This window comes from Populus nigra, chromosome 1, assembly GCF_951802175.1.
Source record: "Populus nigra chromosome 1, ddPopNigr1.1, whole genome shotgun sequence".
Taxonomy (NCBI): Eukaryota; Viridiplantae; Streptophyta; class Magnoliopsida; order Malpighiales; family Salicaceae; genus Populus; species Populus nigra.
The window spans coordinates 1,942,437-1,969,541 of NC_084852.1; the positions used below are offsets into that span (position 1 = coordinate 1,942,437).

The 27,105-nt window shown below is 36.0% G+C and overlaps 4 protein-coding genes and 1 pseudogene across 8 annotated transcripts; 3 read left to right on the forward strand and 2 right to left on the reverse strand.

Moving 5' to 3' along the window:
• The first annotated feature begins 390 nt into the window (after positions 1 to 390).
• Positions 391 to 2,501, forward strand: LOC133681020 (large ribosomal subunit protein uL6). The gene is made up of 3 exons (XM_062104104.1): positions 391 to 838; positions 1,799 to 1,921; positions 2,117 to 2,501. The coding sequence occupies exons 1-3, from the start codon at positions 467 to 469 to the stop codon at positions 2,201 to 2,203; spliced, it is 582 nt and encodes a 193-aa protein (XP_061960088.1). The 5' UTR covers positions 391 to 466; the 3' UTR covers positions 2,204 to 2,501.
• Positions 2,502 to 7,152: 4,651 nt separating this feature from the next.
• On the forward strand, positions 7,153 to 8,470 carry LOC133693995 (RING-H2 finger protein ATL79-like). Its single transcript, XM_062115397.1, has one exon. It carries the CDS (start codon positions 7,290 to 7,292, stop codon positions 7,932 to 7,934), a length of 645 nt encoding a protein of 214 aa, XP_061971381.1. The 5' UTR covers positions 7,153 to 7,289; the 3' UTR covers positions 7,935 to 8,470.
• A 479-nt stretch (positions 8,471 to 8,949) lies between these two features.
• On the reverse strand, positions 8,950 to 10,572 carry LOC133671523 (actin-2-like; annotated as a pseudogene).
• Positions 10,573 to 17,563: 6,991 nt separating this feature from the next.
• LOC133704999 (actin-7-like) lies at positions 17,564 to 21,405 on the reverse strand. 2 transcript variants are annotated; one of them, XM_062130095.1, is made up of 6 exons: positions 20,923 to 21,405; positions 19,888 to 20,023; positions 19,655 to 19,728; positions 19,146 to 19,539; positions 18,419 to 19,032; positions 17,564 to 17,968 (listed from the first exon to the last, which is right to left on the reverse strand). In XM_062130095.1, exons 3-6 carry the CDS (start codon positions 19,712 to 19,714, stop codon positions 17,903 to 17,905), a joined length of 1,134 nt encoding a protein of 377 aa, XP_061986079.1. In that variant the 5' UTR covers positions 19,715 to 19,728; positions 19,888 to 20,023; positions 20,923 to 21,405; the 3' UTR covers positions 17,564 to 17,902. The 2 variants fall into 2 exon arrangements, with proteins under 2 accessions (XP_061986079.1, XP_061986069.1); XM_062130085.1 differs by lacking the exon at positions 19,888 to 20,023.
• A 1,448-nt stretch (positions 21,406 to 22,853) lies between these two features.
• Positions 22,854 to 26,232, forward strand: LOC133691283 (uncharacterized). Of its 4 annotated transcripts, none has more exons than XM_062111743.1 (9): positions 22,854 to 23,174; positions 23,282 to 23,348; positions 23,755 to 23,783; positions 23,891 to 24,099; positions 24,193 to 24,311; positions 24,690 to 24,785; positions 24,868 to 24,943; positions 25,319 to 25,467; positions 25,966 to 26,188. In XM_062111743.1, the coding sequence occupies exons 1-8, from the start codon at positions 22,977 to 22,979 to the stop codon at positions 25,422 to 25,424; spliced, it is 900 nt and encodes a 299-aa protein (XP_061967727.1). In that variant the 5' UTR covers positions 22,854 to 22,976; the 3' UTR covers positions 25,425 to 25,467; positions 25,966 to 26,188. The 4 variants fall into 4 exon arrangements, with proteins under 4 accessions (XP_061967727.1, XP_061967711.1, XP_061967721.1 ...); XM_062111727.1 differs by having other exon boundaries at positions 22,856 to 23,174; positions 25,314 to 25,467; positions 25,966 to 26,232; XM_062111737.1 differs by having other exon boundaries at positions 22,859 to 23,174; positions 25,992 to 26,232.
• The last annotated feature ends 873 nt before the right edge of the window (positions 26,233 to 27,105 follow it).

Below are 27,105 nucleotides of genomic sequence, written 5' to 3' on the forward strand. Positions count from 1 at the left end.
ATCGAAACAAGAAAATAAATAATTTGACAATAAAAAGAAATTCTGACTATGAAATATATCTTCTCTATAATTTAGATCATTTTAATTATTGAAAATATTTTCTTTGATTATTGTATAGTTAAATAAAAATAGGTTTTGATAACAGTGCACGAGTTTATCCTATAATAAATTATTTTATGTGAAACATAATTTAAATAATGTCACATATCCGATTTGTATGTGCTCACGAGGAGCCAAGATCAAAAAATTAAACTAAAAAAAAATTGTTTGAAAATCAATAATGAAAGGCAGTAAATGTGGGCCGGGCTTTGATGGGCTTGGGTTGAATCTAAACCATCACCAAACAGGTCCTGGTCATCTCCACTCAGCCTTAATAATTCTAGGGTTTATTAGGAAAATATGTCTTAGGGTTTTGGGGCTACTCTGAAACAGAGAGAGCAGACTAGAGAGACGGCTGCCACAAACCATGAAGACAATTCTGTCGTCCGAGACCATGGACATCCCCGACGGGGTGAAAATCAAGATCAGTGCTAGAATCATAGAAGTGGAAGGCCCAAGAGGCAAGCTGAGCAGGAACTTCAAGCATTTGAATCTTGATTTTCAGCTGATCAAAGACGAGGAAGGGAAGAGAAAGCTCAAGATCGATGCCTGGTTTGCAACAAGAAAGACCAGTGCTGCTATCAGGACCGCCCTGAGCCACGTGGAGAACTTGATTACTGGGGTTACCAAGGGGTACAGATACAAGATGAGGTTTGTGTATGCTCACTTTCCCATCAACGCTTCCATCACTAACAGCAACACTGCTATCGAGATCCGGAACTTTCTCGGCGAGAAGAAGGTAATAATTTATTCCGAAGTTTTGGTTTTTCTGTCTCGTGTGGTATTCCCAGTGTGATGCTATAAGAAATCAGGTCACGGGTTTTTCATTTTTTGTTGGACGTTGTTTCTAGAAATATTAGAGTTGCGAGAAAGTTAATATGTTAATACGTTTTAGATTTGGTTTCCGGCAGCATGAAATAAATATCTGTAATAGGTGAGTTAGTAGAATATTAATGGAAATACAGCAAGGCTTGGTAAAACCCTGGTAATGTTAATAATCTAGATGCTGTGATTAGTGGAAAATGAAACCCAGTTTTAGGATCTTTTTATATGAGAGAATTGACGTGAGTTTATAGAATTGATAATGCAGGATGCCAGTTTTTACTAGTGTATCTTACTATCCAAGTGTTTGGAATTAAATGTTGTGATTTGCTGATGATTTCATTTTACACGGTGGAATATTGCTAATGCAAGTTTTGTTGGATCTCTATGTTGTCCAGTCTTGGGGTCTGTTGTGCTAAGTGTACGGACTCTAGTGTGCTATTTCAAATCTCATTTGAGTCTTATAATACAGTAAGATCGGATTCCAGGGCCCAAAGGATTGGGTTTTTTTTTATATGTTTTTCTTTGGATGCTGCAACATGCAAGTATGGAGTAATTTATTGTTACTGATAGCTGTATTCTATTTAATTGAAATGAAGATTGTTTTGATTATGGGATCTGGGATTAAGTTTCTGTTTCATGGATATGAATTGTTGTAGATTGGTAGTATGGAATAATTGGCTGTTACTGATAGCTGTATTCTAATTATTTGAAATGAAGATTGTTTTGATTATGGCTTCCGGGATTAAGTTTCTGTTTCATGGATAGGAGTTATCGTAGAATTGCAGTGTTTGCAATACCGTGACAAAATGCAGACTTTGTGGTGTAGATTGGCGTGTAATTGGCTTTGGACATGTTCTGATGTTGTTTTCTACAGGTTAGGAAGGTTGATATGCTTGAAGGGGTTAGTATTCTCCGATCTGAAAAGGTGAAGGATGAGCTTGTCTTAGATGGCAATGATATTGAGCTTGTTTCACGGTCGGCAGCTTTGATCAACCAGGTCTTTTTCTCTCTCTTTTCGTTTGCGAGTGTGTGCTAGCATTTCTGTACATACTAGAATATGTACTCATGAGCATTAATCACATTGTAGTATTCTTTCTTGCGCAATATAGAGTTGTTGTTCCTGTGGATGAGAAAGATGCATCCTAAGTCACTGGAATTGCTTTCATGCTCTTACCTGCTCTCTTTTGTACAGAAATGTCATGTCAAGAACAAGGATATCCGAAAATTTCTTGATGGTATCTACGTAAGTGAGAAGGGCACTGTGGTTGAGGAAGAATGAGGGGAGCGATTCCAGTTGCACCAACTTGGTGGGAGTTCCGTTCAAGCTTCTTTTTTAAATCTTTTGGGTTTTGAAAATTTTTTCAAAGCATAACATCTGTTGGTTATTTGCTAGAGTTTCTGTTCTTAGAAGTTTTGTTATGTGATGGGATTGCTTTTGTATTTTCTTGCTATGCCCTTGTAGTACAAATATGTCTTACATGATGAAGGCAAGAAGGTAGACATGAGTGGATGTTTTATATTTTGTCTGTCTGAAGAATCTTATTGAACAATATATTATAGAACTCGTTTTTCTTTAATTTGATGAAAGCTCAGGCAGATGCGGTCATAATTGTTTAGAAAATAGTTCAATACTTTATGTAGCTGCGTCCTTGCCTTATTTTTGCCTTCACGTTTACTATCTATAACCCACCTAAAATCTGTCTTGCATTGAATCTTCCTTAACCGGTTTGCGAAATTAAAGAATAGTGGTGAAATAAGAAATAAAATTGAATGTTATCCATGTTAAGGGTGCTATAATTGAACATGAGATCATGCCTATCCTCCAAATTTTGCCAGTATAACTCCTGTTTTGAGCAGCAGAAAAAATCTTATTCTAGATTTTTTCCTTGTCGCTTGTAATTAAACCATGCAATTCAAGGTGTTTCAACAGCAATGACAATTGCAAGGATCTTCAGTCCATGGAAAATGATCTTCCTCTTACAGTCAGAGCTCCAACCACCATCAATGCCAATCAAACAATAGGAAGAGGTGCATGCACCTAGAAGGCTAGAGGCTACCATGGCTTAATTCTACAGGAAGAGGAGTGCGTTACGTCACGATCCCTCCTCTGCAAGATCTCCTTGCCGTCAAGGCTATTTTTTATTTCTTTCAAAGAAGTTCAAATGTATTTCTGTGTGCGGTGGGTACCCAGTGGCCACCACAGCCCATTGGTACCTTACTGCCGTAAATCAGAAGGCGGACATGGTTAGCTCTGGCCGTGTGCCATCTGGTACATGACAGGTCCCATTGGCATATCATGCCATCCAACAGTGGCAGACAAGCTGCATTCACGTGGCGAGTCAGAAAGCTCTTAAGGGTTCAATGATTAACAACATTTGTTTTCAGACATTGAAAAAACGGAATGCCACGCTGAATCACACCAAAACCAGCAGCTCCTTCTCTCAAATCAATGTCTTTTCAAGTGAAATGATCATAGTGTACTTAACAAGAAAATCTAAAATGATTTCATAGCTAGCAAATCTAATTACTATTCGAGCCAACTTTCAAAGAATTAATTGCCGCTACCAAACTCTAGATAGATCAGGAATGTAAGAAGTGACCCGAATACATAAATGATGCAAAGGAAAACACATGAACTGTCAGCATGGGCATGCATGCCATGGTCCCAAAACACCAAGGGCTTATGGCCCTACCCCTCAGAAAATTTGTCTCTATTACTCAGTTGAACTGCAATGAAATTACACCATTCCACTGGGTACTGTTCTGTTGCCTTCTGAGCAAGGCAATTCCATTTCTGTTTCCTTTCCCTAATAAATTCCTTGCTGGGGGTGTTCGTGTATTTGTGCCACACCTTCTTCTTGCCTTGTATTGATTAGAAAGTTCTAGCGACTTGGATTGGTAGCCTCCTGAACTCAAGTGGACTATATTAGGCCAAATCAACTTAGTGGGCAGAAAAGCCATTCGTCTATTTACTATTGTGGGGCCTAAATTTCTAACTCTCTTCATTCCAGTCCCTCTACAGTATACCACAGATTCATAAGACTCCCCCTTCATTAAATACCTAGCAAAGATTGATGTAGATGGAGCCTAATGAGGTCTCTACATCTCTCTGAAATCCCTGAGCACCTCCCTTACCTACCTTCTCCTACTACATCCAATAAACCAGCAGTCAGCTTTTCTGTATTTTTCCCAAGCTGTAATGCTTTCACTGCAACAGCCCTCATCAACTTATCCACTCCTTTTCACTCTTCAAAAAGACAAGTAACGTAAGCACCCTCTGGGTCCATGCACTCAGTATGTTTATCTCATCATCATATTCCTTGGATAAACACTCGAATTGTCATTTGTTGTCTTGGCTAGCAAGACGGTAAAAGCTTAGTGGATGAAAGATTTGATTTTGCTTAATTTAATAATTTTTATTTGATTATTTTCTTGAAATAGAAAAAATAAAAATATAAAAATAGAAACAACACGTCTTAGGATATAAGAGATGAAGACAGTAAATCTCTTCAATGAAACATGTTTATATTTGTTCTGTATGAACACCAACAAGATGCATCATCATGTGTATAGAAATTAAGGGTTGCCCAGCCTATCACGTTTAGTGGCAAAAATTAAATCAATTAATTCTAAGGGGTGAAATTTAATTAGTCCGGTTCTAGATTTGCTCCTTACATATTACTGGTTCGAGTCTCACAAATCTCAGAGCTATTAAAAGCTTACATGAACGTTAATTTCAAGGCCTGTAAGATTAGTCGAGGTACGCACAAACTGATTCACTACAAGATTTAACAGTTTTATCGACGGAATTTTTCCGTTGGCGACTTGGCGTAAGACACATATTCCGTCGGTAAATTAATTACTGACGGAATCACCGACGGAAATGCTCCATCGGTGAATCTTTCGTCGGTAATTTTAATTCCGTCGGTAAATTTGTTGGTAATAAAAAAATAAATTTATCTGCTTTATTTCGTCGGTATATCCCTCGGTAATAATTTTTTTTTATTACCAACGGATTTACCAACAGAATTACCGATGGAATTTCCGTCGGTAATTCCATCGGTAATTATTGAAAAACATTTTAAAAAAAATCATTTTATAAAATTATAAAATAATTAAATTAACACTGTATAATATATACTCAAAATGCTTGGAAAAAAGAATAAAACAATCAACTCAAACAAATTTGTAACAAATAAATAAAATAAAAAAATAAATTCAACTAAAAAAAATCATATGAAAAAAATGAAGTTGCAATTGCTAAAAATTTAAAAATCTTATAAATAAATCTATTAAAAATTGATCTCATATGAAAAAAAATTCTCACAACAACATTTATACAATTATTAAGAACAAAAACAATTAAAAATAAAATAAAAACAAATATAGTGAAAAAAATCATGAAAAAAAAAGGAAAAAAAATCTTACCTTAATGTAGTTGCAAGTGAAGCTAAGGAGAGAAAATTTTTTTCATTAAACATATTAATTAAAAAAAAAAACTAAGAGGATAAAAGAAGAAAGAAGAAGAAGACATACCCAAGCATGAAGAAAAAAAGAAGGAGATGAGGAGAGAAAAGAAGAGAGAAATAGATAAGAAATGATGTTTTTTACATATAGTGAAGAAGAAGAAGAAGACATACCTTAATGATTTTTTTACATATAGTGAAGAATAATAATAATAATAATAAGAAACGGGCCTGTCTCTTGTGAAATACGAGCATTTAGGTTTTTTATTGGGACGCTTTACCGACGGATAATTAAATATTAATATTTTTGAATTATTCCGTCGATAATTCTATCGGTAATATTTAATTTAAATTTTCAATTTCGTAAATTTTTTTCAGAAACCGCCAAAAAATTGCCGACAATTTTTCAATCCATCAGTGATTCCGTCTGTAATATTTAAATGAAAATTTTAAATTAATTGAATTTTTTCATAAAACCGCCAAATAACACCGACGACTTTTCAATCTGTCAGTGATTTTGTCCGTAAAGAACAACAATTAACAGTGCAAGTGGAAAGTGAACAGTTCTGGAGTTCTCTGGAAAATACTGACGGGTAATTCTGTCGGTAATTCCGTTGGTAAAAATGACACGTCATCATTTTTTTTTGCTTTATTTTAATTTTTTTCTCACGGTAATTCTCTCGGTATATACCGAGGGAATATTTCCGTCGGTAAAATCTCTCGGAAATTTACCGACAAAAATATTCTCTCGATATTTCTATTTGTATTTATTAATTTTCTGGTAGTAACCCGGATAACCACGTTAATAATACAATTAAATTAACTAATCAACTTGGTGAATGGGCAGGTGATACGCATCTAATCATGGACAACCATCCAACCACACATCACTAATGCTCTTATTAATGCCATATCTATCTTGATCAGCTCAGCCCTAGCTCCATAATCGTTACATCATTGACCTTATCATGATTCATCCAAGAGGCAACCATGTGGAGCTCACATCAACCCTCCTTGCAAATGATACTTTGCCTGTACATGATTTTAACCCTAAGTTTTTACTGTTTTGTATCAAATCGATCTAAAAATATCCAATAAATATTAAAAAATATTGATTATCAGGCGTAGATAAGATAGAAAACAGAGAGCCGAGCAATATTTTATTATTTTTATTGCTGAAGTGACATTTTCTTTTGGGGGTGGAGGGACAGTTACTGATAAGGGTCTGCTTGGGTTCAAAAAAATATTAGGTGTGCTGTAAAAGCTATGAAGAAAAAACACAAACCACAAGGACCCCACATGGAACCGTTTCTTTTCTTTTTCGAACCGTTTCTTTTGTTAAATTGTGCATGGACAGTAGTTGTACGAAGAGATGGTGTGGAAAGAATATTTTTTTATTTTAAAAATAAATTTTTTTATTTAATGTTATGATGTAGAGTATTTTTTAAAATAATTTTCATTTAAAAATAATTTAATTATATGTTTGAAATGCTAAAGTGAAACATAATGTGAAATAAATAACCTCTGAAACTGTTATAGAAATATTTTTATGTTTTTTTAATTGGTTTTTTATTTATTGTGAAATGCTAATTAATCAAACGCAATATTGTATGAACTGAGAAAGAATTAATAATCTTATTCTCGTAATATATACGAAAACTGATACGTACGAGAATACTAAAATGATACGAAAATACGAATTATTTTAAAAAAGTAAAAACCTCGAGTGCTGGAATGCATTTCTTGATGCCTATAAAATCATCTCGGCCTTTACTTCCACGCAATCTCTCCTTTCCTCTTTCCTTGTGGAGCTGATAAATCCATCTCAGGGCTCAAGCATAACTGGCAAGAACTAAAAATCCCACGTTACAAAATACGCAAGAAAATTTGAGTTTCAAAATGAGACCAGCACCACTAGAAGCAGAAGCAGCGAACATCAGTCATCTATCTCCACCACCACTCCATTCTAGAGCTCCATCATGTGATCCTCAAGTTCATAGCTGCAAATGGTGGCCTTACTCAAACTCAAATGATTTTGGAGCCAACACAGCTATGATCCTCATCATTCTCCTCTGTGCACTCATTTGTGCTTTGGTTCTCAACACAGCTATTCGATGGTTCTTGCGAAGCAATAACAATAACTCTTCAGACCGCCTTGGCGAACTTGAGGAGCAGAGGAAACCCAAAGATGAGGCAGACATGGCAACGCTAGTGCTGGCTACGACACAGGTGTATTCTGCTGGAATGAAGCTTGGTGGGGTGGAGGCAGATTGCGCAATTTGCTTGTCAGAATTCGTGGAGGGTGAGGGGATTCGGGTGTTAGGGAGATGTGACCATGGATTCCATGTCCTTTGTATAGAAAAATGGTTGTCTTCTCATTCTTCCTGTCCTACTTGCCGCCGTAGTTGTCTTGCTTCCTCCCCCACTTCACCAGAACCTGACAATTGTGGCGTAGGAAATGGCCACGACAGCAACTCTTCTCAATCAGCAGAACCTGAAAGATCTGCAGACAATCTGAGCACTAATGGAAACATACCTGTGTAGCTGGTTCTTGCAAAGGACAGATTTTTGGTTTTGTTTTCTTCTTCTGATGAGATTCTGTAATCTTCAGCTGCATATTTCTGCATTCAATCTCCTTCCCTTTCACATTCCAATCCCACCCATTTGATTTAGAAACCTCTGAAACATTACAATCTCTCAGTAAGAATTACAAAGGCCATAATCATGTAAGATAGCTCTTAAAGAAAATTCCAGTAAATGGGATTTCCTTTGTTTATGGTAAGGACACCAAACATGAATCTTATGTAGAACCAAAGCTAACATAGCTCAACTGATGTCCATATCCCTCTCCCCTTTAAAGGTCTCGAATTCGAACCCATGTCAATACAGAGTAGTTGAGATACTTATTATCCAATAAAACTTGTATGATGTTAAGTCCTTCAAACACATGGTCCCTTTCAGTTTCAAAGAAGATGAATCGATAGCGCTACCATGTATTGAATGTCTTTTGGCTAATGCCAAGATTCTGGTCCCGTTTGTTGTCTGTTGCTGAATGGTAAAGAAGCTTAGCGTTCAACTCACTACCAGCAAAGAATTATTCTTTCATCGCTTTGCGTGACCGTTAAATTCCCTAGTTCCTAGCAAGCAACTTTTTCAAGCCTTTTCAATGAACTTTATGTAAGAGGATTATGAGCCGCTTCTTTCCTTAATCATCATATCTTTCAAAAGCATCAATGCAAATGTGCAATCTTTTCCTTTCCTTAGGAATTGCTTGGCCGCAAAACTGACTAAAACCCCTCACCCTGCTTCAACTACATTTCTATGTGAATTCTAGTGATGGCAGAGATGTATGTACTGGACGTATTTCCACAAGTCTACTTGCATTAAAAATGAGGGCTTGCACACCTCCTTCGGCACAAGTCAGTCTAAGAACATCTCTACAGATTTCATAACTCACAGACACAAACAAGTTCCAAAGAAAACAGAGAGAAAACTGAAAGATTGTAGTGATCGAACACATGTCATAAGAGTGAGAAAGAGAACAAATCCAAAGAAGATCAAAATCAAGCCAAACAAGCCATATTACTCAGTTTTGACAGTACAAAACCATAATGATAAAGGAGGGATGGGAAAACAGGGAGATAAAACACAATTGCATCTCAATTCCTATGAACAATGGAGGGTCCTGATTCATGGTATGCTGCCTTCGTTAATCAATGTCTGCAAGCGACAGAACCCAAAAGAATCCAAATTACAATCTACAATAAATTGCCTGAATAAAACTCTGAGCACCATATAAACAAAAACAGAAAGTAGCACGCATGCCAGACCAAATAAAAAATGAAAGAGAACTATCTAGATGGTGGTTAGTAATAAAAACTTGGGATTAAGAGATTTGTTTTTTTTATGGTCTCAGGTTCGAGTCCTGTGGTTATTTATATGATGACCACTGAAGGTTTATATGGTCATTAATTTCAGGATCCGTAGGATTAGTCGAGGTGTGCGCAAACTGACCTGAACACCCATATTAAACTAAAAAAGAAAGAAAGAAAGAGCAAGTAGTAGAAGAAGAAAAATAATATACGTGGAAGCTTCAGAACAGTATAATATGATTAATAAGCATGTGTAATGACCGAGTCCTATAGTTTGGTTCTTTTCTTCTTACCATTGCCAATTATCCCAGATCCTCTCCCCACCAATGGAAGTCAAATGTTTGCTTTGTCCCTTTCCTCTATGCCATAGGCTCCCTTATGGTTGCATGGGTAGAATAATGGGATCTCTAGTGACTTCAAGTTTTGTAGGCTTACAGGCTAGGGATCACTTAAACATAAGAAATATCAAATATAACAATAAAAAGGAGAAATTAGGTATAAAACAGAATCATCATGGGAGAATATGATATATACCTCCTGGAAAATGCCGAGGGAAGCCAGCATAGATCCTCTAATCCAAGCACTGTACTTTCTTTTCACACTTCATGATCAAATCGTAAGTGATTTCGTGAATTCCAGGTGCTTCCATGCCGATGAGTGATGGTTGAAATGGGACTTCAGGGCAATGGAAAAGCTCTGTACCAATGGAGATAACCTGGCCATCAGGTAGCACATGGCTCTTCTCAATTGATGAACTACTTTTAGCAGTTTCAATTTCCTGCTCTTAATCAAAGGCCACATACGCAATCCTCTCCTTGATGTCACGAACAATTTCCTGTTCAGCAGCTGCGGTGAATGAGTGCCTAATCTCTGCAAGGATCATTGTCAAGGCATTTGTTAAATTCCTTCCAGCCAGGTCAATCGTATGAATTGCATGAGGAACTGTACGTTCATAGATGGGAACTGTGTGACTAACTCCACCACCAGAATCCAACACAATACCTTGCAAGGATGGCAAATATAGACAAATTTGAAGAGAACGAGATAGAAAATGGAGAAGGGTTCTCTGATATATACATTCCCTACTCACCTGTAGTACGTCCACTAGCATAAAGGGATAGCTCTGCTCCAATAGCAACGTGCATGTCAGGAACATCGAACATTTCAAACATGATTTCTGTCATTTTTTCCTTGTTAGCCTTAGGGTTCAGGGGAGCTTTAGTCAGGAGCACAGGATGTGCTTCGGGAGCCACATGAAGCTCATTGTACGAAGTGTGATGCCAAATATTTTAAACTCCATCCCATTTCATGTCTAATGTGATCATTTAGTCTTCAATTTCGAATCAGATGAATAGCAGATCCTTGAGAAAGGTGACTGTACTTTTAGTAGGATAAATTGGTTTGTTCTTGTGGTAATATCAAGACTTCATAACTGATAATTTTTAACAGAATTTATATTTGAATTTTATTTGTAATTTGAATGTGAATCCTACTCCGATTCCTTTTTTTTAAGCATCGTATCTGTTTGTTTCTGTAATTGAAGCTGCGTTTTTTACCAACCACATATTCAATTCTGTTTAGTTAATTAAAAAACTAATTGATTTTGCATGGATTCATTGTTTGTGATAATGACAGTGGAATGATTAAGGTGCTGCATTGTGAAGGAAGCCCTTTCCAGTGCTCAAAAGTAACCCTTCATCTCGATCTTTCTCCTTCAACAGGCAGGTTTTGCTAGAGATGATGCGCCAAAGGCCCTTTTCCCCAGCTTTGTCGCATTGGACATGAAACGGGGAATTTCCTATGCCCAAAGAGGTAACACAAACCATGATCAGCTTATTGAGCACAAGATAGATCATGCCAGCAACATTACTCGCTCATTTTCCTTGTTCCACCAGAGCAGATCACATACTCAAAGACATCATCATTCATCAGCAACAATCCATATCCACCAAAAATAACTCAAGAGAAAAGAAAACCTAATCATTGTCTATTATCATGCAAGTTTCAATACCAAGGAGAAACGATCAAGAACCAATATAGAGAAATCTATGATCCAACTGAAAACGATAAAGCAGGATATATCAAAAGTAAAGCATCTCAATTCTTGAATATAGCAAAGAATCATCATAAACAACTCAAAGGTATTAAACAATATATTTATCTTGTTTTATTTTGTTAAATTAATTGAGATCAAATAGAGAAAGGAGGCTAGAATTCTGAATAATCTGTATATTATAAATGCTTAGTCTTAACCTAAATACAAATAGAGTATATATAGGTCAAACTGAAAGTACTATTCTACCCTTAATAAATAAGACCACATAAATATTATTTAACATCTCCCCTCAAACTCACGATGCGGCAGCTACAAGCATCGAGAGTTTGCCAACCAGAAAACAAAAACGAGAGATGGAATGCGCCTTAGTAAAGAAATCTGCAATCTGCAAGGAAGAAGGAACAAAAGGCAAAGCAATGGTGCCATGTTTGAGATGATGACGAGTAAGATGACAATCGATCTCAATGTGCTTAGTGCGCTCATGAAAAACCGAGTTATGAGCAATCTGAATAGAACTCTGGTTGTCACAATACATAGGAGTAGGATGAGAAAAGGAAATTCCCATATCAGCAAGTAACCAACGTAACCAAACAATCTCTTTGGTAGTAGATGCCATGGCACGATATTCTGCTTCGGTGGATGATTGAGAAACAATAGATTGTTTCTTGCTCTTCCAAGAAATAAGAGAATCACCTAAAAAGATACAGAACCCGGTAACAGACTTGCGATCTGTGGGATCACTACCATGATCAGCATCAGAGTATGCACGCAACTCCAAGGAAGAGGTGGATGAAAGTAAAAGACTCTGAAAAACTGTACCCCGAAGATATCGCAAAATACGAAGAACAGCTGCCCAGTGAACAGTAGTAGGAGAAGCAACAAACTGACTAACAACATGAACAGCATATGCAATATCTGGACGAGTAATGGTGAGATATACCAAACTCCCAACAATAGTGCGGTATAAAGTAGGATCTGTCAAAGGTAAACCATCAGAAGAAGAGTACCTTGCGTTAACCTCAATAGGAGTATCTACAGTTTTGTTATCAGTAAGTCTAGCCCGCTCAAGAATATCTGCAACATATTTCGACTGAGAAAGAAGGTAACCTCTAGGTGAGTATGCTACCTCAATACCCAGGAAATATCGAAGATAACCTAAATCCTTCATTTCAAATCGTCTAGCCAACTCTGTCTTCAAAACTGAAATACCATCAATATCATCACCAGTAATAATCATGTCATCAACATATAAAGACAGAATGATACGACCTGCATCAGTGCACTTAATAAAAAGAGCAGAATCATGACTGCTAGAAACAAAGCCAAGAGACGAGATCACAATAGAGAATTTCTCAAACCAAGCACGAGGTGCTTGTTTGAGACCATATAATGCTTTCTTAAGCTTACAAACATATCCAGAGTCATGTGAAATACCAGGAGGGGGTGCCATATAAACTTCTTCTTGAAGATCTCCATTCAAGAATGCATTTTTAACATCAAGCTGAGAAATATGCCACTGACGAACCGAAGCTACGGCAATAAGAGTGCGGATAGTAGTCATTTTTGCAACCGGGGCAAATGTCTCCTCATAGTCCATACCATACTGTTGAGAGTATCCTTTTGCAACCAGCCTAGCTTTGTATCGCTCAATAGACCCATCAGAATTAGTCTTGATCTTATACACCCAACGACAACCAACAACACTCTTACCAGGAGGTAGAGGAACCAGATCCCAAGTATCTGTCTTATGCAAAGCAGAAAGTTCCTCATCCATAGCTTGCTGCCAAAGCGGATCAAGAATTGCCTCTTTATAGGAAGAGGGCTCAAAGAGACAATGAATAGAAGCTAAAAAGGAAGTAAATGATGAAGAATAACAAGAATAAGCAAAATCTGGTAGTTTTGTGGACTTACGAATGCGGATGGACTGACGTGGAGGTGGATCAACAATCTCAGATGAAGCTTGAGGGGCTGTAGATGAGAATGGAGCTTCAGATGTGCTAGAGAGTAAAGTACCAGTACCTGCAGAGTTATGAGTACAAATTGATCGAACATAGGGAGAGGTATCATTACCAGAATCCTCAGAAAAAGGATCTATATGAATAAGATCAGATTTTGTCAGGCTATGAGTAGTGGATGGAATAGAAAAGAAAGGTATATGCTCAAGGAAGACAACATGACGAGACACATAAAGTTTCTGAGTTATTGGATCAAAACAACGATACCCCTTTTTACCTTCACCATAACCTAGAAAGACACAAATAGCGGATCGAGAGGATAACTTACTGCGTTCTACATGAGGACGAAGAACGAAACAAGTACAACCAAAAACTCTAAATGAGGAATAATCAGGGACATGCCCATATAACTTTTCAAAAGGAGATAGACCCAAACTATGAGAAGATGGAATTGTATTAATCAAACTTACAGCAGTAAGAACAGCTTCTCCCCAAAACTCACTAGGAACAAAGGCAGACAACAAGAGAGAACGAGCAGTTTCAACAATGTGCCTATGTTTTCTTTCAGCCACACCATTTTGTTCAGGGGTATCTGTACATGAAGTTTGGTGGATGGTTCCATCTAAGGCAAGCATTTGACAAAATTTATTAGAGGTGTATTCCCCACCCAAATCACATCTAAAGCATTTGATCACAGCAGAATGTTGAGTTTTGATAAGAGCTCGAAAAGCTGCATATATCTCAAAGAATTCAGAACGATGTTTCATTAAATAAACCCAACAATAACGAGTATGATCATCAATAAAAGAGACATAATATCAAGACCCTTCTTTTGTGGAAACAGGAGAAGGTCCCCATACATCAGAATGAATCAAATCAAATGGTGAAGATGAAACAGAAATACTTCGATTAAAAGGTAAAGCAGAAAATTTTGCCAATTTACATCCACTACAATCAGAAATGTCACAAGTTTTCAAATTTCCTAAAGCTCCTGTGGATGCCAAAAATCTCAAACGAGAAGATGAAACATGACCTAGACGGGAATGCCATAAATAAAAACTAGAAGATGAAAGACTCAAACGAAAAGAAGACAAATCAGCAGTAGCAGCAGCAGCGGTAGCAGCAGCAACTGGCACTTTTAACTCATCCAAAATATATAGTCCATTCTCCCTACGGCCTGTCCCAATCAGCTTCTGAGACTGTAGATCCTGTACACAACAAAAAGAACCAGAAAACATGACTAAATAATCACCAGAATCACATATTTGACCAACAGACGCAAGATTCAATTTGAGTTTTGGAATAAGATAAACATTAGGGAGAGACAAGTGAGGCGTGACAACAGAACCAACACCTGCTAAGGGCATGGGAGTGCCATCAGCAGTCATAACAGGAATGGAGGACAAAGGGGACACTGAGGTAAAAGATGAGGAATCTGGAGACATATGATGGGAAGCACCAGAATCCAAGACCCATTCAGAGTGTGACATACCTGAGGAATTATGAGGCAACTGACCTATGGAAGAAGCGGACATTGCTTGTGGCTGCAAGGAGAGAAACTTCTGAAATTGCTCAGCCAAAGTATTAGGATCGGTAATAGAGCCTGGGGAAGCTAATGCTGCAGTATTGTGGTGTGGTGGTTTATAACCCTGAGGTGGTCGATGAGCATTAGATTGTGACTGACTGCTAGACTTCCAAGCTTGATTCTGCTGTCTCAACTTAGGACACTGAGCCTTCCAATGACCTTTCTGCTTACAGAAACTGCACTCATCAAAGCCAACCCTTGTGTAAGGCTTGTTTTGATGATTAGAGAATGGCTTAGAAGGTACTGCTAGTACAGAAGGATTTGAAGCAGAAAGAATTCCCTTTTCAGAATAAGACTGAAGACGTATTTCTTCAGCCAATAACTCACTGACAACAGAGTCAACAGAAGGCAGTGGAGTACGATGCAGAATTGAACCTCTAAGTCCTTCGAAGTCACTGCGAAGCGCTGTTAAAAACTGTACCAATCGTTGCTGCTCTCTACGCTCAATATAGGCACCACATGCCTTTAATTCTGCTGATTCTGTAAGAGCCAATTGATCCCAAAGATCTGTCATAGCAGAATAAAACTCTTGAATACTCATATTCTTCTGATGAAGAGCTCGTATGTCATTCTCTAATTGGTACTGTTTTGCAAAATTTGATTGCGTGAATAACCTTTGCAGATGATCCCAAACCTCTTTTGCTGTCTCATACTTCGCCAACTGCGTACCTATCGAATGCTCAACAGAATTGTTGATCCAAGTAATGATCTTTGCATTATTTGCTTCCCATGTATCTATCAAAACAACATCCCCCTCCTCAATATTCTTAGGTATTATATATGTTCCACTAACATACCCCCACATCTTCTTACCCTTAAGAAAATTTCGCATTACATAGCTCCAATACGAATAGTTCTTCCCATCCAACCTCACACTCACAGACTGAAGCGAATCATCTCTTTCAGTAGCCATAATTAACAATCACAGAGAACCAGAATGCAAAAGCAGCGGAAAACAAAATACCAAATTGCAGAAACTGAACAGAGATTGCAGAAACTAAACAAATATCTTCTCAAAATTAAACGATTACTCCAAAACACAAAACCAATTTGCAGAAACTGAACGCAAATACCAAATTGCAAAAGCTGAAGGGTAGATGAAATACCAAAATAATTGCAGAAACTGACAAAATTCCAAATTTTGCAGAAGCGGAAGACAAAATCTCACTCCAAAAAATTTTCGGGGCTCTGCCCCGAACCCCGGCAGGGGCGCGCTGCCCCCTGCAAACCCCCAGCCAACTCACCGCAGAGTTGGATCCGCGAACTTGTGCTTGGGATTAAGCCTCGTTTCATAAAACCAGCTCTGATACCATGTTAAATTAATTGAGATCAAATAGAGAAAGGAGGCTAGAATTCTGAATAATTTGTATATTATGAATGCTTAGTCTTAACCTAAATACAAATAGAGTATATATAGGTCAAACTGAAAGTACTATTCTACCCTTAATAAATAAGACCACATAAATATTATTTAACATATTTATTAATGATAGAATAATATTTTTAGTTTAACCTATATATAAGCTATTTGTATTTATGTTAAATTATGTATTTTTTACAAATTAATGAAGAAGAATTCTAGCCTTCCTCTCTTTCGTGTTCATATTTATTTTATGTTAATTGAATTATTCTAACATGGTATCAGAGTTATTTTATGGAACGAGACTTAATTTCAAACATAGTTTTCTAGGATCCAACTAGTATTTCATCTGGAACGAGGCTTATCCTGCCTGGACTTGTTCAAATTGTTCTAACATGGAACGAGATTTATTTAAATTTTTTTTGGAGTGATATTTTGTCTTTTATTTCTGTCAAATTTGATATTTCATTTTTTTTTGGTTTTTACAATTTAATATTTGTATTTAGTTTCTGTAATTATTTTAATATTTTATCTTTCCTTTAGTTTATGCAATTTCATATTTACATTTGATTTTGCAAATTTATTTTGTGTTTTGAGTCGTAATCTTACTTAGGGCTCACTCCTATACTTTCTTTCATCATTGGTGAACAGGGTGGTCCTGATTTTTTTATTTTAATGCGTGGTCCTGGCTCGTGAACCGTGTTTAGTTAGCCCACCCTACCTGCCTGGACTTGTATCAATCCTGTGCGACCCTCGTTACTGAGCTATGAAATATCCATTTGATGAATAATGGATTTTTGCAAAATCCCCTTCACCTCTGCAAGATCAGGCCTTGCCAGATTCACACAGACCGTTGCCTACTATCTTCCCCTCCCCTTCATTCCAGCTATTTCTTTAAAAAAGCCGAAACCGGAGCTAGTCAGATATAGATAGGCCACCCTACTCAAACCAACCCGAGGGCCTAATATTGTGTGTTTGTGTCAGGTTGTTGTTGTAACTTGTAAGAATCAAAGGTTCAATCAACTTTAGAAATCGGAGAAAAAAACCTTACTAGCAAGAGAGTTTTCTGTACAACGCCGATGACCAGCATTTGGTTCCTCCTCTATTACCGCAATCTTCGAAGAATACGAGGAGCATGCTGAATATTATTTATTGATGAAAAAGAGGAGCATGCTAACTGAGCGTAGCAGGCTTCTGGGCTTTCATTATTCATCAATGAAGGTTTTATTCTGTAATGAAAGACAGCCCCTACAATATTATTTACTCGTATCGGGTGAGGCGGGCTAATCACAGATTCACAGTGAGCCAGGACGATGCTAATAAAATCTAAGAAATGAGGGCGAACTCTAAGAACATTCACGCATTTTATTCCATTTCTTTCCGTATACATAAGGAAACTTGACATGAAAAGACAGGGAAAACAAAGGAAAAGGGTGAAAGATTGTACTGATCAAATACATTAATGCTCTTCATGAGGCGATAACTTGGAGAAGATAAAAGACAATCTATATATGATTACACATACCAACAAGTACGTGTTTCATATAGTAACTATGAGGGGGAGAACAAAATCAAAGATGATCACAAGCAAGCCAAAACAAGCCATATTACTCGGCCTCACAATCCAAAACCATACTGATAAAGAAGGGATGGGAAAAGGGGCAGGCAAAATGGATTTGCATATCTAGAAGCACTTCCTGTGAACAATGGAGGGTCCTGATTCATCATACTCGGCCTTTGATATCCACATCTGCATGGAACAGAAACCAAGCAAATAAAAGATTAAAATCTAAAATCAATTGCCTGGATAAAAATACTGAAAGCCAAATAATATAGACAGAAAGGAAGTAGAAACTACAGAACAGTGCAAATAATTAATCCAGTATATGTTATGACTTAGTTTTCTAATTTGGTTGTTTTATTTTGTACCAATTACCGTTGCAATTGTCTTGTGTGTGTTATTCTCGCGCATGCTTGTACATGTTTCTCAACTAATGGAAGTTAACGTTTGTTCTGTTCTGTTCCATTAGTTTGTTTTGTTCTGTTCTGTTCCATTACTTCACCCTTTAGCCTCTTTTTTGCAAGCATGTGATTCTGGTGACCTTAAACTCTTTTGAACTTTTGGGTCAAGAATAACTTCACCATTTGCAACATCAAATACAATGATACAAAGGAGAAAATGGAGATGTGCGATACATACCTGTTGGAAAGTGCTGAGGGACGCCAGTATAGACCCTCCGATCCAAACACTGTATTTTCTCTCAGGAGGAGCAACCACCTTGATTTTCATGCTACTTGGAGCAAGAGCTGTGATCTCCTTGCTCATTCGATCAGCTATTCCTGGAAACATGGTAGATCCACCACTGAGCACTATATTACCATACAAGTCTTTCCTGATATCAACATCACACTTCATGATCGAATTATAAGTGGTTTCATGAATTCCAGGTGCTTCCATTCCAATGAGTGATGGTTGAAATAGGACCTCAGGGCAACGGAAACACTCTGCACCAATGGTGATAACCTGGCCATCAGGTAGCTCATAGCTCTTCTCAATTGAAGAGCTACTTTTAGCCGTTTCAAGCTCCTGCTCATAATCAAGGGCCACATATGCAAGCTTCTCTTTAATGTCTCTTACAATTTCCCGTTCAGCAGTTGTGGTGAATGTGTAACCTCTCTCCGTAAGGATCTTCATCAAGGCATCTGTTAAATCCCTTCCAGCAAGATCAAGCCTAAGGATTGCATGGGGAAGTGCATAGCCCTCATATATGGGAACTGTGTGACTAACTCCATCTCCAGAATCCAACACAATACCTGAAAAGCACGCCAAAAAGAGAAAGTTACAGGCAACTTTGAACAGCATTAATTTTTTCCTTGCAATTGAAAACAGAAAAGAGTTCTCACATATATATGCATCCCATACACACCTGTAGTACGCCCACTAGCATAGAGGGAGAGCACTGCTTGGATGGCAACATACATGGCAGGGACATTAAATGTTTCAAACATGATCTGTGTCATTTTTTCCCTGTTGGCCTTAGGGTTCAGGGGAGCTTCAGTTAGGAGAACAGGATGTTCTTCTGGAGCCACACGAAGCTCATTGTAGAAAGTGTGATGCCAAATCTTTTCCATATCATCCCAGTTGCTAACAATCCCATGTTCGATAGGGTACTTTAATGTGAGAATACCTCTTTTTGATTGGGCCTCATCCCCAACATAGGCATCTTTCTGCCCCATTCCGACCATAACACCTGTATGCCTAGGCCGGCCAACAATACTGGGGAAGACTGCCCTTGGAGCATCATCTCCTGCGAAACCTGCCTGTTGAAGAAGAAAACAGTTCAAAGTTATAAGCATGTTCATGTGAGCTTTGAAAGGCTCTCACAACATTGCAGCTCAAAAGGAAAACAAAATATTAAAAGACAACCACACTCACCTTAACCATTCCAGTGCCATTATCACAGACAAGAGGTTGAATTTCCTCACCTTCAGCCATGGTTTATAGTGATCCTGCAATTCAAGTAGTGCCATCTAGTCAAGGCAAAGAATCATAGCAAGGTAAAATAATATTTGGAAAAATAACCATAAATTCATCCTTCAACAGAAAAGACTGGTCTTTGGAAAGACAAAAGATTATTGTACTTTAACAATAAGAAAATGATCGCTTACATCATGGAGAAACAAACTTAAATGAAGGGCTAAGTACTTTCACTGAAAGCAAACTTGAGTAAGACAAAGGGTACACCAGCAACACAACAATTTAATTCTCTATTCATGGCCATGCCAAAACAAAGGCCAATGATCCCTACACCACCCCAAAGGTTAATGCAAATCCACGATCAGCTTAATGAACATAATAAAGATCACACCAGTCATAACAGTCACTGATTTTTCTCGAGCACAACACAAATCATGTGCGCAAACACTCGCGTTCAGAAAATCTCACATCTAGAATCAAGGTAAACATTTGTCTTAGATCAACATGCAAAAACAAGAAATCCAAATTGAAGACCCCAATAAAATAAGCATCAACAAATTGATATTTCCCAATAGAGTTTTAGTGCAATTTCTACAGCAGAGTTTTGAACATAAAGCGCTATAGCATTAAAAAAATAAAATCTTAATTTAGATAAACCAATGATTAATCTTGATTACTGTACTTTAACAATATGAGCAGACCTTTCCACATCACCAAGAAACAAGCTTTGAACAAAATGTTAAATACTTCAACTGAAAGCAACAAACAATCTGATTCCCTGATCATCGCAACACCAAAACAAAGGCCAATGGTCCTAAGACGCAGTTAAGAGTTTTAGTACAATTTGTACAGACCAAAGTGCATGTCTTGAACATAAAACAACTAAGCATGCATCTAATGATCCTGATTCCGATAAATCCAGAATTGATCTTGATTTAAACAAGTTTCTTGACAAATTTAAGCACAAAATGCTCCGGTCATTGACTGTGAAGACTACAAGGCACAGATAAAACAATGATACAACAAAATCAGCACACAAAACACCAAGACCTACAAGTACAAAAGATCTAAATGAAGAAAACTATGATCCAAGTAAAACCCATCAACAAAAAGCACTAACACTAGCCAAGAGAGAATAAAAGCTAAAGCAAACCCAATTCTTGAATAAAGCAAAGGAACACTACAAACAATTTAAGAAACAAACTTTCTTTAAACAAACAACGTACCTTGAGATTCTGATAATATAGAAAACCAAAACTGAGAGCAAAGAAGAAAGAAACTCGAGTAAGAAAAAAAAAGAAAAGAAACCCAAGTTTCTTCTGCTGTATACTCACAGCGTGTGCGTTCTCTAGAGAATGTGGTTACTGCTTTTATATTAGAAGTGAGAGAAATTAAGAAAAAGTTGGAGTTTCTGGACTAATGAGATGGGAGTGAAACGGAGAGGGGTCACTTTCCTTCCTTTTCCTTCCTTTTCTTTCTTCAATCCCAAGGGAAAAAGTGCAGAGAAATAATGCTAAAAGCAAAAGCAAAAAGAGAGAAGAGAGGGAACAGGTGGGCATTGTGCCACTGGACTGACAGTGAAGCAAGTGGAGGATTTGCTTGCTTGACGCCTTGCTTTACTTTGGAGAATATCTACTGATGCTTTCCATTTTCTTCTTCTTTTTTCAACTTCAAAACAGAGGAGATATTTTTTTCTAAGTTGCTCAAGAAAATTGTACGACGACGGAAGAAATCGGTATGACTAAACCTGAGTTAGAAGGATAAATATGTAGTAATTCTAGTAATCAAGTCTCAGCTATTATCATAATTAAAATAAAAAATATAAATAAATTTTGATTGAAGAATAAAATAAAAAAATAATAATTTAATAATAAAAAATAAAGATTAAATTGTAAAAATGATATATGAAAAATTAATATTAAATGATAAAACTGAAACTAATAAAAATTCTATAAAATATCAAAAATAAAAATAAAATTAATAAAATAAGAATTGAAATAGAAATACCAAATCAAATTACTACCAGGAATATTTTTAGACATTGAAAGATGTTGTACGGGTAGTCTAAAATGTACAAGTACTCCTCTACATCAAAACATTTTTTAATTTAAATAATATTTAATTTATAAAAAAGACTAAATTACCTTTTATAAAACCATTAATAACAAAAAAAAATTATTATGAAAAGACCCAAGGGCCCCTTATACACATGTTTTTTTTTAAGGTAAAGTTATTATTTTATTGTACTTTAAAAAATAAAAAAAATATAAATTCTCTTATTTATCTGTTTCAAAATCTTTAACTTGAAGAATAATTGAGTTATTTTTATTGTATTTTAAAAAATAATATATATATATATATATATATATATATATATATATATATATATATATATATATACCTCGATCAATCCTTTACTTATTTTTCAATACCCAATTAACTCTCGTTGATTTATGACTTTTGCCAGAATTTTTCCAAGGGTGACTGGCTGGTTCATTTGGCAATAAGAAGAATTATGAATTTATGTTAGTATTTATTCTTATTTAATATAATTTTAAATCTCAACTCCATTAAATACACGCTTGGATCCTTCCAAAGTATGTTTTTTTTTTTTTATTAAAATTGTTCAGAAAAAAATGCTAAATGTAAGACACATAAACTGATCTGAATATATATTTTATCATAAAATAAAATAACAATATGGTTCATGTATTTGAAATAAATACAATCATAAATCTATATAGATTTGCTTCAAATTTACGAGATATAATCTATTTTCATAGATAAATAAAATTAAAAATATGAATGATTTAATTAAAAATTCATGGTGCTTTTGAAAAATTTTATTTTTTAATTTTAAATTAAATTTTTAGTATTTTTGAATCGTTTTAATTTATTTATGTTAAAAATAAATTTTAAAAAATAAAAATAGTATTTAAATATATTTTTAAATAAAAAATATTTAAAAAACATCCACGAATGTCTCAACTTCTGCATCTCAACTCGATATTTTATATAAAAAAATATCTTAATCCAATTTTTCAAAATATGTTTTTTTTTAAATACAAGTTTGTTTTTTTTGGTTAACTTGGGCTTGCTTCTCGTGTTTTGAACTCTCTCCATTGGGCAGCTCATATGACAGAACCTCTGTTTAGGCCTGTTGAAAATTCTACCATGGGCTAGGCCTCCTTTAATGAAACCAAGAACTCCATGAGTTCATGTCAGCAGTGGTCGGGGATATAGCAAGCTTTGCTGTTCAGAGGTAAGAGGAAGAAGAAGAATGAGGGAAGTGAAGAAGGCTTTGAGTTTCATCTTGACAGTAGAATTTTGGAGGATGGGAATCTTTTGGACACTCTCTCTTGTCATGTCTTACTTCCAGTTGTTCTGGCAAAGGGTTTTTACTAAAAAGCCTAATGCTTATCCTCGTTGCCCGCCGCAAAGAATTGGGACTAAGAAACCCATTTGCGTGATTACTGGTGTAAGCTATGGATTTTAGTGGTTTTTTTAGTCTGGCTAAGTACAAAAAAATCTGTATTATTTTGGGTTTTAATCATTTTTCTTGTTTGTGTGTTGTTGCTGCTACAGGCTACGTCTGGTATTGGAGCGGCAGCAGCTTATGATCTTTCAAAGGAGGGGTTTTATGTTGTTCTTGGTACTCTGCTGATTTTAGTTCATGTTCATTTTGTTTCATTTGTTTAGGATAACAATGTCATGAATTGTGAAGATGAATGAATTTTAGTGACTGTTAGGAGAAATAATTAGGGAAGGATTGGAGTTGCATAATTGTCATTTGTTAAGTAGTTAGCTTGCTGATATTGTCTAATCGAAAAAGTTGTGATCTTTTTGTATGGATGGATTTGAATTGTTTGATTAATGAAGTAGAGTAGCTAGTGTCTTGTATTGATATATTAGTATTCTAGATGCTGCAATAAATTGACATCTGGATAATGGTCTCTCTTCTAATCATGCTAGAATCATTTTTTCACACCATCTTTGAACAACAAAGATTCTCCTATCAGTTCAAAAACTTGTTGCTGAAACTCATATTATATATGCAGTTGGAAGGTCATCCCAATTGCTATCTAAGGTATGTAATCCATGCCGTTAGTGATTGGTCTATATTATTTATGTCCATGCTCCACATTGAATTTTTCTTTAAGTTTTCTTGTACTTATTGCATTGCTTGTGTGACAGATGATAGAATGGATACACAAAAAAAATAAGGATGCCTGTGTAGAAGCTTTTGAGGTTGACCTATCATCTTTCCAGTCAATCTTGAAGTTTAAAGACTCACTTGAGAAGTGGCTATTAGATTCAGATATGCATGTTTCTGTCCAACTCTTGATAAACAATGCTGGGATACTGGCAGCTTCACATCGTCTCACAGAAGAAGGCTATGACCAGTAATAGAAATAAAACTACTGTGTTTTCAGTTCCTGTTTCTTTCCTGGTTAGATTGAGAATTTCTTGGTGATAAGCTAACCTGTTTTTGCAAGGATGATGGGTACAAATTACATTGGTGCCTTCTCTTTGACCAAACTTCTCCTACCGCTTCTCAAAAACAGTCCTATTGGCTCACGGATAGTAAATGTCACCTCCTTTACACATCGAAATCGTAAGGACTTTTATAGTCACTCTATATGAAGCATATTTTTGAGGATTAGATGATTGGTTTTTAGGCATCTCTTTCATAGATTATCAATGGTAGCTAGTTGTCTGCATCAGCGATTATCTGTCATGTTTTCAATGAAGAATGAATTTTGTAATGGCAGTGCTTACTTTGTTACTTGCACACGGCCTCATTCTGTTTGGAAGTGTCTTGTTCTTAAATTTCTTTTCATTTCGTTCTTTTTTTGAGAGATAAAATCCTTTTTTAATTTTTTTATTAGCAGCATTTCTAGTGAGTAGTGCAAAGCAATATATTTTGTATTGCAATGAAGTTTACACAGATGTTTGATAAAAAAAATGTAATTACATTTGCTCTTTTCTTTAGTATTTAATGTACAGATTGACAAAGAAACTGTTGTTGGGAAGTGCCTCTCGAAATCAAAACAGTATCCATTTTCTCATATCTATGAGTTCTCCAAGTGTAAGCCATAACAATCACACTGTACACAAATGGATTGTGTTTTATCTTGTTTCTAATAGTAAAATGTCATTTGTGGCGTTAGTATGTCTCCTGATGTTCTCATATGAGCTTCACCGGCAACTTCACTCGACAGATGAATCTTGCAAAGTCTCTGTCATGTATGTATTTTTTACTTTGGCATGTTTGTTTCTTGGTTATTTAATTACTGCATTCAAACTTTAGAGTGGAAATTAGATGTTAATTCTATTATTATCACTGTTTGAATGTACTCATGTATTCCTACTATCCTTTCTTCATCTGTTTGCTAGTGGCTATGTATCCACATATTTCATCCTATGCATACAAATCATTTGTTCACATGCATAAGCATCTCATTTGTCTTAAGGAATGCCCAGTCTTCTACTTTAGTATTTAGATTCCCTTTTCACTGAAATGTTAAAAATATCATGTTCTTTGTCAAAATAAAAAATTATGTTCATGATTACTTCAAACTGAAATTATTTCTTTTGGTTCTGTTTACTATTGAAGTGCAGCCGATCCTGGAGTAGTGGAAACCAATATCATGCGAGAACTCCCTTCTTATATTTCCCATATGACATTTATAGCGCTCGACCTTCTGGGCCTTTTGCAGTCACCTGAAGAGGGGGCTAGCTCTGTTATTGATGCTGCTCTTGCTCCACCAGTAAGTTCTTGCGGTTGCTCTCATGTTTAATAATTTAATCAACCCTTTTTCTGTCCTTGTGGTGATTTTGAACCTTGGGTAAAATGCATGGTATTTCCTTGATGAAAATTAGAAATCATCGTCTGAGAAGGATCAGTCCTTGGATTCTTGTGGTTTAAAGAAGCTGATATTATAGTGGTTGGTTACTCTGATGTAGAGTGAGGATTCTGCTACTTCTCTTCTTTTTCTTAAAAATGCTTATCATGAACAGAACATTTGTCACGATTTTTTGTGGTTTTTTAGTTGATTTTGCGACAAAAATAATTCTTACCTCTTTTTTGGTTGAGAACTATAAGAGTTCGGTAATGATTCCTCTTGCTCATTTGTGATAGAAACACCATCTTGAAGGCATTTCAAACAGGAAATTCTGTTTCCTCGCCCTTGTTCATTGTTATAAAGAGAGATCTAATTTTATCAAGCAAACTCAAATTAACCTGTCATCTGTCATTTTTTTTTCAGCAAACTTGTCGTTTTGTTCATCTCAGGAAATATCTGGAGTGTACTTTTTTGGTGGAAAGGGCAGGACTCTGAACTCTTCCGCACTTTCACGCAATATCAGACTTGCAGAGAAGCTTTGGAGATCTTCAAGCGACCTCTTTTTAGAGTCAAAACTCGCTTCTGCTAGAACATACACTTAATGAATTGTAAGTCAGAGGGACACACTATCATGAACAAAGGAAAAGATACAAGTGTTTATGCAAAAAGGGTTTTTATTTTTCTGCATAATCCACAAATATGAATTGGGTGAAAAATAGCCATTGTGTGTCTTGCCATCATAATGATTCCTAGGATTCAATGATACACTTCTTAGATACTTAGTGCCGTTTGGTTATTGTCTCTTGTCTCAAGATAGAAGGGATAAAGACAGTTGAGATTGAAAGGAAAAGATAAAAATTCACTTCAAAATTGTCCAGTCTTTGTCCCTCCAACTAAACCTTTCTGTATTTGGCTCTTGTATTCTAGGACACTAACAAAACACAATGTTAGATATCATATCCAAACCTTTTCATGTAAGCATTTATATATGTTGCGTTGGCTTTTTGTAGATATTTAGAACTGAAAAAACTTGATTAATGGATGGTATTCAAAATCTCTCCTTTTCTTTTCCTTTTTTTCTTTTTTTTGAAGTTGGAAGAGTGATTGCATTAAACCTCGTGGAGTGATACAAAATTTACTGGTCTTGAAATGGATGATTGTTTAGACGCATGTCGCCCGCAACCACTCCATAATAGAAAAGATGAGCAGCTTCTCTACAGGAAGCTGCAGAAAGGGCATTTCTTGCCCTCTAGTGCTTTATTAAAAAATTAGAAGAGATTCAAAATTCAAACAAGTCATAAACCGTCATCAATCCTAAAACATTCCATTCCACATTCAAGGAATGAAAAGATGTTTAGGATGAATTGTAAATACCTTAAAGAACAAAGACCAAACATGCAAAAAACGAAACTTGAAAGGCCAAATTATTTTTTTTTCTGCCTTTTTGAACAATATAAATAAAAAGAGGCTCTGTTTTTTAATATTAATTTTGTTTCTTGTTATTTCAATTTTTATTTTAAGAATAACATAAAATTGAGTTTCATAAGCCATATAGCAAATAGA

Coding starts and splice junctions, on each gene's coding strand:
- LOC133681020 (XM_062104104.1), top strand. CDS start 467: ATGAAGACAATTCTGTCGTCCGAGACCATGGACATCCCCGACGGGGTG. Junction 839..1,798: donor ACTTTCTCGGCGAGAAGAAG/GTAATAATTTAT, acceptor TGTTTTCTACAG/GTTAGGAAGGTTGATATGCT. Junction 1,922..2,116: donor CGGCAGCTTTGATCAACCAG/GTCTTTTTCTCT, acceptor TCTTTTGTACAG/AAATGTCATGTCAAGAACAA.
- LOC133693995 (XM_062115397.1), top strand. CDS start 7,290: ATGAGACCAGCACCACTAGAAGCAGAAGCAGCGAACATCAGTCATCTA.
- LOC133704999 (XM_062130085.1), bottom strand. CDS start 19,714: ATGGCTGAAGGTGAGGAAATTCAACCTCTTGTCTGTGATAATGGCACT. Junction 19,033..19,145: donor TGCTAGTGGGCGTACTACAG/GTGTGTATGGGA, acceptor CGTGCTTTTCAG/GTATTGTGTTGGATTCTGGA. Junction 17,969..18,418: donor CCCTCAGCACTTTCCAACAG/GTATGTATCGCA, acceptor TGTTCCATGCAG/ATGTGGATATCAAAGGCCGA.
- LOC133691283 (XM_062111719.1), top strand. CDS start 22,977: ATGAGGGAAGTGAAGAAGGCTTTGAGTTTCATCTTGACAGTAGAATTT. Junction 24,944..25,313: donor TCTTGCAAAGTCTCTGTCAT/GTATGTATTTTT, acceptor TTACTATTGAAG/TGCAGCCGATCCTGGAGTAG. Junction 25,468..25,991: donor ATGCTGCTCTTGCTCCACCA/GTAAGTTCTTGC, acceptor TGTTCATCTCAG/GAAATATCTGGAGTGTACTT.